Source organism: Papio anubis, unplaced genomic scaffold (assembly GCF_008728515.1).
Source record: "Papio anubis isolate 15944 unplaced genomic scaffold, Panubis1.0 scaffold125, whole genome shotgun sequence".
Lineage (NCBI taxonomy): Eukaryota > Metazoa > Chordata > Mammalia > Primates > Cercopithecidae > Papio > Papio anubis.
The window spans coordinates 15,640-34,542 of record NW_022161192.1 but is presented as its reverse complement, the minus strand read 5'-3'; the positions used below and the strand labels follow the sequence as shown (position 1 = coordinate 34,542).

The 18,903-nt window shown below is 39.1% G+C and overlaps 1 protein-coding gene and 2 pseudogenes across 2 annotated transcripts in view; 1 reads left to right on the top strand and 2 right to left on the bottom strand.

Annotated features, from left to right (window-relative positions):
* LOC116272552 overlaps window positions 1–16,106 on the top strand; it is a 45,965-nt pseudogene extending 29,859 nt beyond the window's left edge.
* LOC116268577 (pregnancy zone protein-like) overlaps window positions 1–18,903 on the bottom strand; it is a 33,489-nt gene that overhangs the window by 3,513 nt on the left and 11,073 nt on the right. Inside the window, exons 3-18 of one of the 2 annotated variants that reach the window (XM_031661287.1) lie at window positions 17,757–17,921; window positions 17,200–17,305; window positions 13,196–13,343; window positions 12,290–12,518; window positions 11,284–11,410; window positions 10,822–10,943; window positions 10,036–10,087; window positions 8,473–8,556; window positions 7,983–8,159; window positions 7,606–7,693; window positions 6,055–6,211; window positions 5,364–5,438; window positions 4,772–4,952; window positions 2,256–2,479; window positions 790–1,008; window positions 488–615 (exon numbers count right to left, since the gene is read on the bottom strand). In XM_031661287.1, coding sequence (XP_031517147.1) covers window positions 488–615; window positions 790–1,008; window positions 2,256–2,479; window positions 4,772–4,952; window positions 5,364–5,438; window positions 6,055–6,211; window positions 7,606–7,693; window positions 7,983–8,159; window positions 8,473–8,556; window positions 10,036–10,087; window positions 10,822–10,943; window positions 11,284–11,410; window positions 12,290–12,518; window positions 13,196–13,343; window positions 17,200–17,305; window positions 17,757–17,921 — 2,282 coding nt within the window. Of the gene's footprint in view, window positions 1–487; window positions 616–789; window positions 1,009–2,255; window positions 2,480–4,771; window positions 4,953–5,363; window positions 5,439–6,054; window positions 6,212–7,605; window positions 7,694–7,982; window positions 8,160–8,472; window positions 8,557–10,035; window positions 10,088–10,821; window positions 10,944–11,283; window positions 11,411–12,289; window positions 12,519–13,195; window positions 13,347–17,199; window positions 17,306–17,756; window positions 17,922–18,903 lie in introns of both variants that reach the window. The other variant, XM_031661286.1, reaches the window with a different exon arrangement.
* On the bottom strand, window positions 3,538–4,347 carry LOC116272551 (annotated as a pseudogene).

Below are 18,903 nucleotides of genomic sequence, written 5' to 3'. Positions count from 1 at the left end.
TTTTATATGTAAAAGAAAGCCAAATTTCTGCTTCCAAGAGTCACCTTAAGCCTGTCTGTCTTCAATACGTTGTCCCAGCACTATTCTACAAAGGTCAGTGTTCCCTGGACATGTGCAACATTGACATTGGACACATGAATATACATCAGATCTGCCACTTGCTAAAATTACAGATGTTTAAGCATCACCCCAAAACTATCAAATCGAAATCTTTGGTAGTGAATCTTGCTAACTGGCATTTTTAACATGTCTATGGTTTTTGCACACCTCATGTATATGGTTCATTCGTGATTTAGTATATATTACTTTTATATTTTTAGTAGAGAAAGGATCACATCATAATGATAAAAGGTTAAATTCATTTATAGATATATCAATTCTAAATTATATTAATCTAATAACATAGCTTCCTAATGCACTATTAATTTCTGGTAATTCCACGTTACTTTGGGGCCAAAGATCAGGTGATGAGGTCAGAATGTCTTACTTGATGGTCAGTGAGATCTGGAAGCTGGTGTGGGCTTTGTGTCCATCACAAGTTTGGGGCACAGTCTGCACTTTTAAAGCAAACGGGGAGTCCTCTTTCTCTGGAAGAATATTGTATTTCATGGATGTCTGTGAAACAGCAAAGACACTATCAGTTTCTCTCTATTTCTGGGACCCTTCACTTCCTCATTATTTAATGTCTCCGGAGGTGCCCTTTACTTTCTCAGGAAGGAAGGAACAGAATTTCCATTTCAATTGGCAAGTTTAAAGTGGACTCTCACCCATATAACCTTGGAGCCTCACCTGAAGATACACACATCTTTCTCCAGTTACTGTTATAACATATTCTCCAGGGAGCTCTGGCAATGAGATCTGCTGCAATAACAGGAGGTTGCTGTTGTCTACTTGGAAATTTGTGGAAAAGGTCCGTGAATCCTGAATGGTGACTCGTGCAGTTTTCTCAGTTCTGGTGAAAGTGGCTGCTCCATACCTGGACAGGGCATGGAGAGCCACCACTGTGTCCTGGAAGAGATGAGAGGACAACCGCCCCAAAGAGTAAATTTTTGGTGTCTGGGATTTTCCTCCAAAGTCTGTGTTAACCTGCCACGAGGGAAGCTGACTTTTTACCCCTGAAGTAGATCTTCACTAACTGCCTTTCCTTTTTCTCTGCCTTTCAGGCATTATCAAAATCATGCTGCAGTTTCTCCAAATGAAATAAAAGGCTAATAGTGTTTATTAATTTCACAATTTGTTTTCATTGATAGTCCTTTTGGATATGTCCTTCAAAGAATAGGTCTAAAACTAAGAAGTTAAGACAAAAATAGTGACCATTTTTAAGTAGATGATTGATGACCAGTTAGATGGAAGAGGGATACTGTACATAAAAATGGTACGAGACAAGTTGCACTTTCTTGAGTTTCTTTTTACCTTCATCTAGTTTGTTTTTATTTCCCCTACCTAATCTCTCTGAAAAACAAAAGTTTCACTATGTAGATCCTAACTGTTGAAGACAGGTAAGAGGGAAAAGCCAGACACTCTGGATGTTTAATACAATCATTTATACTCTCAATAAAATATTTTTAGAATTATGCTAGAAAAATAAATTTTCAAGAGCTTCAGCTTAAAAAAGATCAACTTAAAGAGAAAGTAAGAAGAGCACTCTCAGGTAAAGTAGAAAGGAGTGAAGAGGCTGAGTTCCTTGGAGTCGTTGAAATGGAACTTGTCATTCTGAAAAGATCAAAGTGGATTCTACTTAGTCATTGTGCTTTTAATTACACAATTTTTGGGAGATACATCTTAGAGGATTTCTTGTTAGATTCTGAAGATGTCTGGAACGTTGATTCCCAACTGGAGGCAATTTTTTCTTGTTTCAACTGGAAGTGGGGTGCTACTGGCATCTAATGGGAGAGGCCAGGGATGCTGTTGAACATTTTATAAGGCTTACAATGATGCTGTGGCTCCAAATGTCAATAGTGTTGATGCTGAAAAACTCTGGTCTAGAATGTGTCCAATGACCATAGCACGGCTTCAGAGGGTAAAGAATCTCCTTGTAAGTCTCCACGTTGCTAATATATTAACATAGGGCTTAGTGAAAATTGTTGTGGAGGATGTCCTAAGTCTTTCCTTTAAATTCCCATGGTCCTCAAATATTCCTAGATACTTATTCTATGATTTAATAATTGCCTTCTCTTTTCTATTAACTGCTCTACTTTTAAGCCTCCCAATTGCCAAGTGAACTTGGAGCAGAAGAGTCTTTGGGGACCACTGACCTGGGTGGAGGAGAAACCGCCCTGAGAGTTCTGCTGCTTCATGATCCACTTCACAATGTTAGTTGCAGAGGTCAGGTCCCCTGAGGTGGGGGCTGGCTGGGCCGTGAGATAAGCGAGGAGCACATAGGATGTCATTTCCACCTCAGCGGAGGGAGCCTGGGGTTGGTAAAAATGCCCCACTGGTGCCTTGGGTTTCTGAGGTCTCTCCCAATGGACGAGGTTGTCTTAAGGGTAAGAAAAAGGAGATAATTGCAACTCATAAATAAGTAATTATAACTGGTAAATAAGAGAATGCACATTCATAATACATGGAGCTGAAAATAATACAGGAGAAGCAAGTTCTCTGTCATAAACTCCTAAAACTCACTATCTCACACTTTTATGCTGAACTTCGTCCTGTGGGATGACGGTAGGGTAGGTTGATGGAGGAAGAAGCATAGAGCATACTCACCAATCTCTCAAATGTTATTTTAGTTGGACTGATGGAAGGGAAAAGTGGTAGACAGAGTTCTTTCATTGTTTGTGATATTTCCTGAGAATTGCAGTATAGACTAGAATATGAAACCTAAAATGACTTTTGTGATGCTCTCTCTGGCAAATAGAGATAAAAATACTTTGAAAATGTTATTGAGTTTTCTTTCTTTTTGTTGTATCTCTTTTCTTTCTTTTTTTTTTCTCCTCAACCACATCGGTCCCTTTTGGTTCTTTTGGTAACCTCTTCCAGAGTTAACTGCTTCCATTGTAGGTGATGAAATGTATAAGGCCCCACTTCAAATGTTGGCACTGCTATAAGCATGTTCTTTCCCGTTAATTCAACTCAGAATTAAAACTTTTGATTCTTGTTGTTTTTGTACTCCAGCCTCAGATATAGTTTCCACTGTAGAAGTTATCTCATGGCAGCCGTATTCTTTCTAATAGTGGTCTACAACCAGACTCTAGTTTCTCCAAGAACACTACAAGACAGATTGAGTTTAAATATGTACTAAACTATATAACACTCTTTCAAACGAGTTTGAATGCATTTTATTTTTAGACAATCTTTATGACATTTTTTCCTTAAAAACAATGCCTCTGCTTCAAATAAATCATGGTCAAAACAAATGAAAATCTCAAGATGACATCAGTTCCACTTGTCTAAGTCCTGGTGTTGTGTGGATGACAAGCAGAAGCCAGTTATGATGACAGGTGATACATCCAAAGTAACTGCCAAATTTGTTAACATTTTTCCATTTCTAAACCATTGAAAATCATCTATGGAGTCACACCACCCTCATGGTAGTCCAGCAGACGCACCATGCTATATGAGTTACTGTTTTCACTAACAAAGAACTGGTAGATTTTATTGCTTCTTGACCTTTTGGCTAAAATCAAGTGAAGAATTGGTAGTTTTTGAGATTAGCAAGAGTGTGCTTGATTTGTTCTGTAGCTCCTGTCATAAAAGGTTTAACTCCTTCTGGTCTCTGTTCTTTAAGTTTGTCTTTGATTTTATGTCACTTTGATGTTCTTCTTGTCAGCTTCTTTTGTGAAGTTGGTTCCTGCATGTGATTGTTCTTGACAATATCAACACCGGTGATTACTCTGCTTCCAGTACCTTCGCCTTGGGAAACCTCAGTGAAGGCATTTCCACCAATAAGCGAGTCATCAATGTCACCCTCTGTCCTACTGACCATCTTCCCCTCCACCTCCAGGCACAGTCCTTCCTCCATCTCTGGATCTTGTAAATGTCAGAGAACATGTCAGCGTGGCTGATGAGATCCTGGTAGATAATTACGATGGTAGCTGAAAGGAGACTACAGCAGCCCTAGCTTAGCAGGAGCCCGGAGCATGAAGTGAGCGAGCATGGTGCAGCCAGGACGGCGTTGGGTGGGGGGTTTAGGGGGTATGCAAGAGCTGTTGTACTTCTTTTCATTCAAGTAAGTAGGCAGAAATCATGAGAAAATGAATATATTTGTCTATTATATTGGTTTTAGCAAGTAGAAATAAAATTCCACATTTTATCAGCAGCATTACATCTATTATGTTCCGTTCTGTATAACATATGCAATCCCAGAGAAGATAGTTTTATAAGAGGTGCTCTGATCTCACAAGGCATGACTTGGCTAAAGAATTACGGATGAAACTTGTGGATTTCAGCAGGAATATATTTCTCCTCTTTTTGTAGAAGCAGTGTAAATGGAAATGGAAATTTGGTACCATTTGCTGTTTGCTTTCACCTTTTTTTGCACACTTAAAAAAAACTTTTATTATTTATTTATTTATTTATTTTAAAATTTAATTTAATTTAATTTTAAGTTCTGTGGTACATGTGCAGGATGTGCATGTTTGTTACATAGGTGTGCCATGGTGGTTTGCTGCACCTCTCAACCATCACCTAGTTATTAGGTCCTGCATGCATTAGTTATTTATCCTCTCTGTTCTCCCTCTCTGCACCTCCCAGACAGGCCCCAGTGTGTGTTGTCCCCCTCCCTGTGTCTATGTGTTCTCATTGTTCAACTCCCACTTATAAGAGCTCTCACCTTCTTTCACAGCTTCCTTATCAAGTGAGTTCAGTATTTCTCTACTCCGATCTTGGTTTCCCACTAGGGAAAAAGCATAAGCCAGCAATGCCTTGGTGTAGACATGGCTCCCATGGGTCCCCTCCTTTGCTACATTCCAGGCTGACTCCAGGCAGAACAGGGCATTGCGAACAATAGAGTGCTGTAAAGGCAAAAAGGTGGTTGTGTCAAACTAGGGTGAATAGAGGGTCTGCAAGTCGAGAGCTGGATATTGACAGTCAGATGTTATTAATGGATTTCAGACAGATAGGCAGACAGCTAGATATTCATCAAATTTAAATAGAAAAATATTTCGATCTCTTCACTTTATAGTTCAATTCTAAGGAATAAGACTAGAGAACCTGTTTTTAGGATTGGCTTTGATACATAGTCTAAGGGCATTACTGGACAAGTGTAAATCCCTCTGAATGCATCAACCAAAGAGCTTATCCGTCTGAGAAATGCCTCATCATTGAACCAAAAGAGACTTGAGACTCAGCCCTTAGCAGGGTGGCATTCCAGACAGCAGGTCTACAGTTTTCATGGCAGGGAATCAGATTAAGCTGGTACCTACAGTGACTGGGAGAGGAATTTCCAGAAGGGCAATAGTAACATAGGCGGAGAGGGTCACTTCATCTTCTACACCTCCCTGTAAATACAACATTGATTTGATTAATTCCAATGCCAAGTGTTAGTATATTCTCTTCTGTTGGATGGAAACTCTCCTCAGTATCTGTTTCTATCAGGTAAGGTAACACCACCATTCAAAGTATACCATTTTTATCTTTCTCTCTCTCTCTCTCTCTCTCTCTCTCTCGACAGGGTCTTGCTCTGTAGCTCAGGCTGGAGTGCAGTGGCACTATCACACCTCATGGCAGCCTCAAGCTCTTAGGCTCAAGCAATTCTCCTGCCTCAGCTTCTCAAGTAGCTGCAACTACAGGCACAGGCCACCATGCCTGGCTAATTTTGTAAAATGTGTTTTTGTAGATACTGAATCTTGCTGTGTTGCCCAGGCTAGTCTTGAATTCCTGGGCTCAAGTGATCCACCTGCCTTGGCCTGAAAGTGCTGTGATTCTAGGTGTGATCCACTGCATCTGGCCCAGTTTCTTCCTTCTCTGTAGAAGGTTTAATACTCTTTCCCTGATGCCTTCCCACATTATCCAGGACTTCATCTTTGCAATTTCCTCGTGCCTCCTTCCTCCCCTCACCCCTGGGGGATGTTATATTGATGTGTCATAGGGTCAGAAGTTCATGGAACAGTTCACCTTTATGGCATTGTTGAGCAGTGACCCAGAGCTCCTGAAACAGCCATTGTCCTTCTGCATCTGGGAGAGCCATGTGAGAGACTGGGTAATGTGTGCTTCATCAATGAAGATGTAGGATCGAGCCTGGGCAAAAGTCTTCAGTACAAAAGCCGTGAGCCTAGCGGGAGGAAAAATGCAGTGCTGAGGCTGTTTTCATTGAGCGCTTTACTGCTCTGTTTTGTACACATAGGTTCCCCCATCACAGTGCACCCCCAAGAAAGTCAATCAGCTATTACTGAGAGTTTGGAGACTTTTTCTTTTAACTTGGAAATTTCTTTTTTTCTTTTTCTTTTCTTTCTTTCTTTCTTTTTTTTTTTTTTGCTGCCACATGTTGTTCAATCCATTACCAACTTGTCCTTGCTTCCTAAAGCATTTCCAGGCCACTTTAGAGATTCAAGCTCCTTCTAGTTTTCTTGGTTGATTAACTAAGTAAGGCATTTGCTTTTACACTGTGGGCTTTATGCATTTATTTCCTTTCATAGATTTCTTAGCTTACTTTCTGTAATTTTAACTCTAACCAACTAACTTCTAATGTTCTGCTTCAGTAACTATTTCCCTCCATCATCCTGCCTCTCCACCTTTTTTTCCTGTGTTTGCCTGTGTGGCAAAACTACAGAGAGAGAGAGAAAGGATATCATCTAGTAGAAGGTAGTAAGGTATGACGGTAGTAAGGTGTGCTCCGTCATACCTTACTACCATGTTGTGGTCTTTCCTAGAATTTTTCTAACACCTCTTAGTGCTGAGCAACAATTTAAGGGGGCAAGTTACAGACTTATAATGTTCTCTTAGCAACATGAGAAGGAAGAGGGTCTGGGTATTTTGGATTAAAAAAGTCAACCTAAAAGTGTTCTCAATTTTGCCACTTATTAGATGTTTGCTCCTGACACATTTGTTTATTCACACTGAATATTAATTTTCTCCTCTGTAAAATGAAGCTAATAACTCTCACTTTGCAGAGTAGCTATAATAATTAAATACGGTAGCATTATGGTTTAGAAATGGTTTCTCCACTAAAAGTCATGTTAAAACTTAATCCCCAATGTGGTAGTATTGAGAGGTGGAGCCTTTAAGAGGTGATTGGATCATGAAGGTTCTGCTGTAATGAATGGAATGAATGCATTCCTAGATTAAAGGGCTATCATGAGAGTTGGACTGGTGGCTTCATAAGAAGAGGAGGAGATGCTAGCCCAGTCTCTACAAAGTAAAACAAAGAAAGTAAAAGAAGAGAAGGAGAGACCTGACTGAGCACATCCAATCCTCTTGTCATATGATGCCTTGCATCACCGTGGGACTCTTCAGAGTCCACACCAGCAAGAAGACTCTCAACTAGACGTGGCCCCTAGACTTCAGACTTATCAGCCTTCACAGCTGTAAGAAATACATTTCTTTTTCTACATAAATTTCCTAATTTCAGGTAGTCTGCTATAAGCAACAGAAAATGGACGAAGACAGGGAATCTATGTGCATGTTTTGAACTCATAGTTGAAACTCAGAATATATTTTCCTTCTTACCAAGTGTTGCCCTGGTTCCTGCCATATTTTTCCCCAAAGGTGCTGTAGGAGCCGTCTTGGTGTTTGTAGTTCAGCTGTCTCTGGTAACCTGAAATGGAAGGCTACAGATGGTTCATGAAGCATTAAAGAAAGGCAGGCCATCCATATGTGCAGGCTGATGCATCCAGGAGCCATGGACATTTTATGACCTCCTGTGATCTGCCATAGTTTTGTGAATGTTATGGATACATCAAAACACAACATCCTGTTAGAGTGTGGGAAGATTGCTGTTTTCATAAAAATGGTCATCGTGGGTTAATATTTGATGATATAACTGAAGCCTCATTGGGAAAAGTTTCATTAGAGTAACAAAGTACATTTTTCTCTGTCTCACGTACCACTGATGAGATAGCCAATGGCCTTGGCCTTGATCTCCTGCGTCAGCTGCTGGGTTTCATTCAGATAGTTCAAGACATAGATGTTAGGAGCAAAGAGAACCATGTTCTGTTCTCCACAGCCATAGGGCATCTGGAGGAGATTTTGTATATTTTGCATAGCAGAACCTAGTATGTCACCTGGGGAATGTGAAAGATTAGATGTCAGAATAATTTCAGTTCTTAAGCAGCCAACATTATTCACAAAAATGGCTTTTAAGTTCAGAGTCTATCATTTAGGTAAGAGATAAGTTATACACACAGAGTGTGATTTCCAGGATCCTAAGAGTCTATCATTTAGGTAAGAGATAAGTTATACACACAGAGTGTGATTTCCAGGATCCTAACAAGAATAGCAGCTATCAAGAACTTGATAATTCAAATACAAATACACAGATAAGATGTACAGTGGCAACTCTTTTGGCCCAGGTTTACTAAATGGAAGGTGACTCACCCAGAACTGAGAAAGAAGCTCTGGCAGATTCTTTGACCACATTTGATGGGAGCTTCAAGGACAGCTGCTCAGACACATCAGCACCTTTAGAAACAGACAGCCCATGTTAAAGGAGGACATCTACGATTATATTACAATTTAGTGATTATAATGTAGTGAGAGCTTCAGAGCCACACTGCCTGGATATGGTACTGGCCCCGCTTTGTGACCTTGGGTAAATTGTGATGATTTGAGGAAAAAATACATGTAAAACATTCAGAACAGGATCTGCAACATATTGAATTTCAATGATGTGAGTAATTATTATTATTGTGGTTATTATTAGAGTGAGTAGTAATGTTGTTATATCTCCTTGAGGAACTCTGGGTTCTAGGAATAAGAATTTGATTTAATGATGAGATTACCTTTAACAGTCTAATTGCTTTTGGCACTGTGTGACTTCCAGAGTCCTTCCTTTCCTCACTTAACTATGTTTTGCATTGCTGTGCTCAGTAGCTTTCTAAAAGAAGTCTAAGACTTCGTGGGGGAGCTATCACTCCTTTCGTTGCAATATTAAGACTTATACTCATAATAATACAAGTTATTTTACTGCCTCCCTTACTCTATATAATATTTGAATGGATTCCCATGTTTATAAATAGATAACATGAATATACTTTAAATTAGCCCTTCTCAAATGACAAATACAGTGTTGTACACACTCTGGACATAGAACTAATAATGTGGCAGTGCTGTATAAAAGCTAGAAGTAGTTCTCAATGATATGATGAAGTTAAATGTAAATTATTTTCTGACACGGAAAACACACATTTGTAGTGAGATGGGTAGAAAATGCTGTATGTTTTGTCAGCAGCTGTTTTAGAGACTATCTCTTGGGATTCAAACGTATCATGACCCTGCTCTGTTTAGTTTTTGTTGTTGTTGTTGTTTGTTTGTTTGTTTGTTTGTTTGAGACAGAGTTTCACTCTGTCACCCAGGTTGGAGTGCAGTGGTGCGATCTCGGCTCACTACAACCTCTGCCTCCCAGGTTCAAGCTATTCTCGTGCCTTAGCCCCCCACGTAGCTGGGACTACAGGCGCCCGCCACCAGGCCTGGCTAATTTTTGTACTCTTAGTAGAGACAGGGTTTCACCATGTTGGCCAGGCTGGTCTCAAACCCCTGACCTCAAGTGATCCTCCCGCCTCACCTCCCAAAGTGCTAGGATTGCAGATGTGAGCCACCACGCCCGGCCAACCCTGCTCTCTTTCTACCTCGTCCTGGGACACTCTAGGCTTCTGCAGCTGGGCTTGTCAGTGAGCAGCCACTGAGCTATCCAGGTAAAATAACTACGTGTAAACCAAGAAAGCCCAGGTATTAGTCCTGTCTGTACCACCTGAGTCACATTAACTTGCTCTCTTGGGCTCAATGTCTTCGTCTGTAAAACGTACATAAAGAAATATTTAGTATTATGCTGCCTTTAATGGAAGACGCTGAAAACTGGGAGATAATATGTATGAATATGCATTGAGGTTTATACCCCTCTGTGGCTTTGATCCCACTGTGATTATGAGGATGGACTCTTACCTGAGGCACAGGTCATGGAATTGAAAGTCTTTTCTTGCTCAATACCTTCAGCCTTGGATGAAAAGAAAGAAAAGGAGAAAAGAGAGAAACATCCCGGTGACAAGAGAACAACCATAGATTCCTTTTTTTGATGGGTAGGGTTTACATGAATGATGTTTACCATTCTACTCTTTTTTCCCCCAACTTTTATTATTAAGTTCAAGGGGACATGTGCAGGATGTGCAGGTTTGTTACATAAGTAAACGTGTGCCACGGTGGTTTGTTGCACAGATCATCTCCTCACCTAGGTATTAAGCCCAGCATCCACTAGCTATTCTTCCTGATGCTCTCCCTCCTCTCACTCCCACCCTCAGACAGGCCCCATGATGCGTTGCTTCCCTCCATGTGTCCATGTGTTTGGATCATTCAGCTCCCACTTATAAGTGAGAACATAACATCCTACTTGTCATTAAATTATTACAAATCCATAAAACAGTGAAGAACAAAGGAAGGTGGTAGAAAGAAAATGGGAAGAGATAATAAGGGCAGTGAATCAAAGGTAATGGGCATGAGAGATATGTGAATCTTAGGAAAGAGGTGGAGATCAAGAAATTGCACTCAAATAGTTTGTGAAAAAAGATTTACAATAGCTGGCAATGTCTGCTGCAATGCTTTTAGGATAGGAAATTCCATTAGTCTTACAGGATGTATTATGTGAGCATGATATTAATGGTTCTTTGTTGTCTCAAGAGTGACTGCCCAGTGTTGCATTCTTACAGTTGTTAGGGACTCCCAAAAATATGTTACCTCCACCAACAGGGTTTTGATGACTGTGTCTTTTCTTTTAATCTCAGGGACCTCAGCAACCTCATTTCCACAGAGTTCTAGGGACTGCATTGCCTCTGCACTCACTGAGAAGTTCACATTCCCTAAAACAAGGAATATTGAAAACATGAGTATCCATTTTGATAGTCCAATCACCTTTAAGGACTACACCTTAAACTTACAATTGGCCAGAATAGAAAATAAGGGGGAAAAAAAATTCCACAAGGTTAATGTACACTGAGTAGCCAATGTCCAAGAGTAGTGATTATGGGGACTAGCTTGGGTGAGAAGAGTGGGAGGAGGTCATTGTGGACAGAAATAGGAAAAAATATTAACTTTATAGAATTATATCTATGGCAAATAAACAGAGAATATGATGACAAAAGTGCTCAGACAGCCACCATCCTTGTTGATTGATAGGCCCTTTTGGGTACTGTCACTTACCCAGAGTTTTAGGAGTCACTGTCCAAGACAAGGTTTGCCGCTCATTTCCACAGATACAATAGGATTCTTCTCCCTTTGTGTTTTGGGAAGCTAGGAAGGCTGGAGAGGCTTTCAGCTGCACACTGACCTATCAGTCCATGTGAGGCAGAGACAGAAATGATGAGAATATGGAAAGACGTGAACACGTAGAATTGGGGCCAAGGGTGAGATGCTGCAGTAAATTGGGATTTGTAAGAAAAATGGATGTCATATAGATTCATCCATGCTTTAAGAAGCCTGGAAATGGCAATGATACAAATCAAGGCTGGTTATGTATTAGGAGGATCTGGCATTTGCGTTAGGGTAGATTGCAGACATGCAGACTTGGCAGTAGCAGATGAAAGGGAAAAGCAGTGATTGTATATTGCCCTAGGGAGTACTATCTGCTGCTATGTAGATTTTCTGACTGTTTCTTCCTCCCTCTCTTCTCCTATTTCTTACAACATATATTACATGTCTACTCCATACAAGACATAAAACACGGGGAATGGTATATGAGAGGCTCCCGATCTTGAGGATATTGTGTTACAAGAAAGATGATCTATATACAACCACTATTACATAATTTACAGAGATACGTGCTATAAGATAAATTAAAATTATATATTGTGGAGATTTCAAGATGAGGGGTTGGAGGATGACACTCGTGGAATTGAGAAAGCTGAGTTATGTGTCAGCTTCAAGAATGTTCCTGGCATAAAATCTAACTTGTAGCAAAGAATTCTGCACGCGCTAAGAAATAAAAAAGCAAGGTGTGGCTTAGAGAGCCATGGTTTAAACACCCGTAGCACACATAGCATTGTATTATCTCTCTGATCATGTCCTGCTTTGCATAGCACTAATTATTCACAGTGCTAACACACAATTCCTTGAATTATCCTTAGTCTCAGGAACAGAATCAGGAGCTGACTGATCAAAGGAATCTTTTGTTCTACCCACCTTTCCTGTTCACCCTCATTTTCCTTACCCGGATGCATTTGGGAAGGTAGTTTAGGACCGTGGCCTTGAGTGTGAAGACCTCTCCACGGATCACAGAGTAGGGCATTGTGAGCTCCACAAAGAAGGGCTGGAAGGCTCGGAGAGAGGCAGTGGAAGAGATACCAAGTCCAGCGTCTTCAGACAGGCAGAAGGCTCCTGCCTTCCACTCGGTGATGGTGTCAGGCACTGTTACTCCTACCTCAGCCACACCTGATGAGCTGGAGAGGAGGACAAGTGAAGAATACAAATAATGAATGTGAGCCACCTTTCCTCAAGTGAGAATCGATATGCATAAAGCTAATGTCAGGAACTGAACCAACTTAAGGGTATATGGGTGTGTGCATGCGTGTGAACACTAGATTATGTCCTGGGATCTGAGCTGGGAAAACAAAAGCCACTAAATGGTACCTCTCCCTCTTATCAACAAATGATCACATCCCACATGTCTGTACTTGGAATAAAAATATTTGAATTGTGATTCATTTTGGTCCTTAACTTCCCTTGCTAATGTGTAATCCCATAAATAAGCATTTTTAAGAATCATGACCAATGAGACCACTGGATTAATGTAGCCTGATTTGTTTATGTGCCTGCTCCAGCCCTGATATTTACAGAAGGCTCCCTGAATGACATTAAGCAGTACATATAGAACTGAATATTATAGTTCTCATGTCTACTATTTGACAGTATCAGGAATAATTATTTTAGAATTGCTCAGCACTGAGACGATTATATTAATAAGCCTATACAATTGCAGCATTTTACTTAGGTCTGTCCTAAAAAGAGGTTAAGATAATTATTCAGAACCTTTCAGAAAGATTATCTTAGAATTGAAAATGTTGGAGGAACCACATTCCCTCCCCTTCAGCAAATGGAGGAAAGTAAAGTTACTTACTCCACTGCCACCAACTCCCAGATCCAAGTCTCAGGAAAATAGCTTCGCACCGTTTCAGGGACTGGCCCTGAACTTTGTTCATTATTTAAAGGCATTATATTATAGGCGCTCATTTGAGGAGGATATGGCCTCCCTGCTACTCCTAGACCTACTAAAGTAGAGAAAATTGTCTAGTTAGGGAAAAACATTCATTAATTTCATGGTGCACACGTGAGACATCAGAGAACAAATTTTCAGTTTTCCTGCTCAGACTGTCCTAAAAGTCTTACAGAAGTTGTAGAACTTGGGAACTACTTTGTGATCCCTCACTCTCTGAAAAGAGAGGAGTCTTTGTCAAAGATGGAAATTCCATGTATCCTAGACATAGCATAATTTGATGTGAGTGGAAGCTGGAAAAACAAGATCATTTGGAGACAGTTCTATGGGTTTTGTGGGGAAGGAACAGTTTTGAAGTTGAGACAGTATTGCTTCATTCTTAGAGAATCTCAGCAGGAATTGTAAAATGCTCTTTAGGCATTGTCAGTGGTTGCTATACTGAAAATGGAATTACCAGTGGAGTGAACAGAATTTAATGACTTAAATTCTGTGTACTGTATGGAAGTTTGCAAAACTGTTGTTCTCTGGGGAATAAGATTAGAGCATTAGATTTTATTCCACTTATTTTTTGACATCTGAAATAAACAATTTGGATGTCAAAAACAGATATATCCATTTGGAATGGCTGTGTAGTTGAGACAAAGAAATCATTTACCAATGTGAGAGGGCAGAGAGCTAGACATGTAGGCAATTTTGTCCATGTTGTGCCTGAAATCATGCTTACTAATTGAATTTGAGTTAAGATCTCTCTCCCATGTATCCCATCTGATATTTCAGAAATACCTTGTGAAAGAATACTTATAAGGAAAAATGTATTTCTAGCAATTTCACCCTAATAGTTTTCTACACTGAAAAAAGCATCAGTAGTAATTTCTTTAGTGAATATCATACACCTTCTTGCCCCATGTCCTTCCAAGTGGTAATGATTTCTGACTCTGATTTTTCACTGATGTTCTGTCCTCTCTGTCTTCACTCTTATCTTAAATATTGAAATATCTAAAAGGATGATACATCTAAATGAACTATTTTCCATTTCCTGTTGGATATGTCAAGGGCCCTCAAACTCCTCCAGTTATTGCAGTTAACAAACCATGGCATTATGTGTTATTTCAACTCCATTCAGAGGACGATGGCTATATCCTTCCTACTCTTACTGTCAACTTGACTTTCCATGTATCCTGTCTTAGTCTCTGTATCAAAGTTTTATTCTTCTGCATGCCACAACTAATAATCTCTACAGTAAATGCCTTTGAATCAGTTTCCCAGGACAAAAATCTTATTTTTTTTTCTTGCTTCTTTTCCCCATTTGACTTTATGAAAATTTGTTGAACTCTGGACTAAGCCACTCATACTCTGTTTTGTTGCTGATCTCAAAATACTTTCAATGAAATTTTCTGTTCATGGCTTAAAAAGGGCTGCTCAACCCAGCTTTGTAATACTTTTTGACTTTTAATACCTTCAAGCAAACAACAACAAAAATAAAAAAAAACCCTGAACATTTTCTTTTAATTTAGAATCTAGTGTGATTGAGACACATGTTAGATCATGTCACCCCTCTTCTGAAAAGCTTCTTATTTCACTCATAGTATAAAAGTCAAGTCCTTACTATGACCTACGAGGCCCACACAATGTGGCCTCAAGTATTGCTCTGATCTCTCTCTCCAACTGCTCACACTTTATTCATTCTGTTCCAACCACACTGGTTTCCTTTCTCTGCTTAGAGCATTTCAGGCATACTCTCACCTTAAAGCCTTTGAGAGATAGACTAGTGAGGAGGTTATGAACATGAGGTCTGGAATCAAACTCCCTGACTTGAATCTACCACATGCTACATTTTATTGGCTATGAGATCTTAGTGGCTGAGTTATTTAACCTTTCTGGGCCTCAGTTTTTCCGTGTGAAAAATGGTGTTAAAAATACCTACCTTATAAGGCTACTGCAGGAATTAAGGAAATCTATCTAAACTCATCTATCTATAACTATCCATTGATCTATCGAATCTACCAATCTATCAATCATCTATCTCCCTATTAGCTATCTCCCGGAGCATAGAAAGCACTGCATAAGTATTTTCTATTGATATTTTTTCCTAGGACTATGACACTCATCTTCCAGAGAGTCACATGGCTTGTTGTCTTCCTTGAAGTTTTTGCTCAAATTTCACTTTCTTGGTAAGATCTTTACTGACCACCCCCCTATTTAAATCTTCAACTTCCTTCAGTCTCAACATCCCTTCCCTACTTGAATTTTTCCATATAGTATTTATGAACTTATAGTGAGCCATATAATTTACTTGCTTATTTTGTTTATATTCTCTCTGAGCCCATTAGAACACAACCTTCATATAGTTGAATAGTTTTGTTCTTAATGTTTATTATATAACCACAAACTATGTCAGTAACTATTGAACACACGAGTTAAAATTTGTAACTTCTTAATTTTTGTAGTTTCAGGTACTAGCCATGTCTGTCATTGTCTAGCATAATTTTAGTTCCTTGTTTAGTTTAATTATTATGTTTCACTCTTCCTCTCTTTTAGGTCCTACCAACGCTATTGAATTGATCGTCTTCATATGTACTGTTCTATAGCATTAAACAGTTTCAGGGCACATGATGACTTCCCAAATTGTCATGGAAATGGCTTCATGTTGTTGAACTTATTATCCAGAAATTTCACAAGATATTTCAGTTTTCTTAGTTCTTTTATTTCCTCATATACCTGACTCATTTATAGCTACTAATTTCAATCCCTGTTGTGTATTCACCACACATTTTAGAAGCTCTTTTTTATCCTGAGTGTTATTATATACCCCCAATTCCAGTTTTAATTAATTCAAGAACATTTCCTTCCCCCTAAACCTCCATAGTTTAAACTTGAAGTTTGTTCTATGTAAATATCATGGCTATTTTCTTTTCCCTTATTCTCTATTCTCATTGTTTATGTAACATCTTAGTTACATGACAAAATCGTATTTACCATTTTTGAGAAATTGTTTGAAATTTGTGCTATCATTGAAGGTATACTTAGAGATAAACAGTCCACGGCCCTTGAAAAGGTGCCATTTTCTTAATAATAAAGCTCATTTAAATATGGATATTAATCTTAAATGCCAAGCAACATGGAAAATGCTATTTAAACAATTGAAGTTCTTAATTTGTGTTGGTACATTATATTTAGTTATCTTATTGGGAATTTTGCAAGGTCTTAAAGAACCATTAGTCAAATTCCTTCAATTTATTAACGAAGGATTTGAGGCTTAAAGAGGAGATGTGACACACCCACTTCACATATAGGACTTCTAATTTCCAATCCGAGCATATAAATATTTGTTAGCAGATGGACGTCAGGAATATTTTGGAGAAAAGGGGAGTTGGATTCATGAGAGAGGGATGAGAAATGGCTGGATAGTGTTCAAGTGTAAGTAGATCTGGTGATGAGACAGATGTTTTAATAAGTTGAAGGGTCTTGAAAAAGGCTGCTCTATTTGAGTAGTGGGTTTGGCCATGGATTATGAGATATTTCTGTGATGTTCACGTTGTTTCTTGTCACCAGTGAAGCCCTTTGTCCTTCTTTATGCTTTTCAAAATACAGCATCCCTATGAATGTCTTTCCTGTTTCCATAATCAGAATTATTCTCTCCTTCCGTTGTCAGCATTTTCCCTCTCTTATGGTACATCAGAATCTTGTATTTTATCTGATTTTTTGCCCTGAAGTATCTGATGTATCTAAAAAATAATCCCTGATCAATTCTGGCTATCACCAGCTAAGTCACCTCAGCAAGAAACAATTAATTTGAATCTTGGTTTCTTTGTGTGTATAAAATGGAAATAGGGCTACATTATTTCATTTTAGCATTTTTGGCATAGTAATATTGTTGGACATGAAATAAAATTAAAAGCAAATTTTACCTCCATAGTATCCTTGACCTATTACTCCTGCAGACATGGGGGGGATGACTGAACACGACTTTGGTTTTCGGATTTTTGAGTTAGTGAACACCTTCAATCCCATCCCCTGGAAAAAAATAATAATTCAATCAACTTGTAAGCTTGATTAGAATATATAAAACATACTATCCTTAGAGACTGCCCTACGTAATTCCAGTAACCTTATATTAATTCTATGGCAAAACACTTGACAGTAAATATAGAGTAGTTAAATTACAAAACTTACGGGTTATTAAGATTTTATTCTTTATTTATTATTTTTTAGTTTGCAAGAAAACCCTAAATATAACTAAAAAGTATCTGGATGAATAGGCAGAGGTTAGATCTAGCCCTGACTCACAAACTGAGCTTCTATGTGATCCTGACAGAGACTTTAACCTTTTTATTGGCTTCATTTTTCTCTGCTGAAAAATGGAGAGGCAAGTCTACATAATTACTAAGATTATGAATAGATACAGAGTTTTATTAACATTCAAAAAATCACAAGCCAGCATGTTAATAAGTAGTGAGAATTTTACCTTGAGAAAGCTGTAAATATCTGCTTCATCATTACTTGATAAGGGAACATAGAAGGCTCCATTACGAATGAAGAAAGGATGGGGACAGTGTCCTTGTTCTTCCTCCTGATGGTCCACATTGTCAGGAAAATTGGTGAGATCCTTCACAGTTAGCAGATTATATACCTGTAGCAGTGGAGAGATCAAAGGCAGAACTGTTACTTACTTTTCTTTTGAAATAGAATGAACTGAGAGAAATAAAATAATTATCACCAATCTTTTCTTGAGTGTGTTCATGTAGTTGGTACCTTAGAGATAAGTTGAAGATTTTCCTTATATTTAACAGTGTTGTTTTGTTATAAAGAAATAAAACCTACTTGGGAAAATGCTTCCAAAGATTAATAAAACCTTAAGTTATGAAGGATTAATTAAAACTTCATTGTAGAGTCTACAGGTAAAAATAGACTAAATATAGGAAGAAGACCTAACTTGCATCTGTGTTTAATTAATACTTAATGCCCTGAGGAATTTAGCTACAAATTATTATTGCCACCTGTTAAACATTTACGTCTACTCGGGCTTATTCTCAGATAGAAAATCATATAGATGGCCAATTAGAAGCAGCTGTGGTCTGCAGCACTTACGGAGTGGAATGAAAAAGGGATATTAAATTCAGCACCTTCAACTGAAATACCCAGGTTCTCACATTGAGACCGACTAGGCAAGCAACTTGAGCCACAGAGAACAATGAAAAGCAGCAGGGGTGAAGGTGGGGGAGGGCAACGGAAGGAGTGATTGTGCAACCTCGCCTGGGAAATCACACTTCTCCCATGGATCTTTGCAACCCGTGGATCAGGAGATACCCTTGTGAACCCATGCCATCAGGGCCTTGGGTCTGATACACAAATCTATGTGGAGTCTTGGCAGAGCAGCCACTTAGGCACACAGAGACCCAGGAGTTTTAAGTACTCCGGCCCTGGGATCCCTGGAAAGGCAGGAAATCTGTTTGTACATGTCCCTAGGAAGGGGGCTGAATTCAGAAAGCCAAAGAGCATCATCCTGTGGACCCCACTTCCACAGCACCTCACAGGTTAAGACTCACTGTCTTGGAATCCCAGCCAGCCAATGGCAGTGGGTTGGAGTCCACCTGAGATGGACCTGAGTTCCT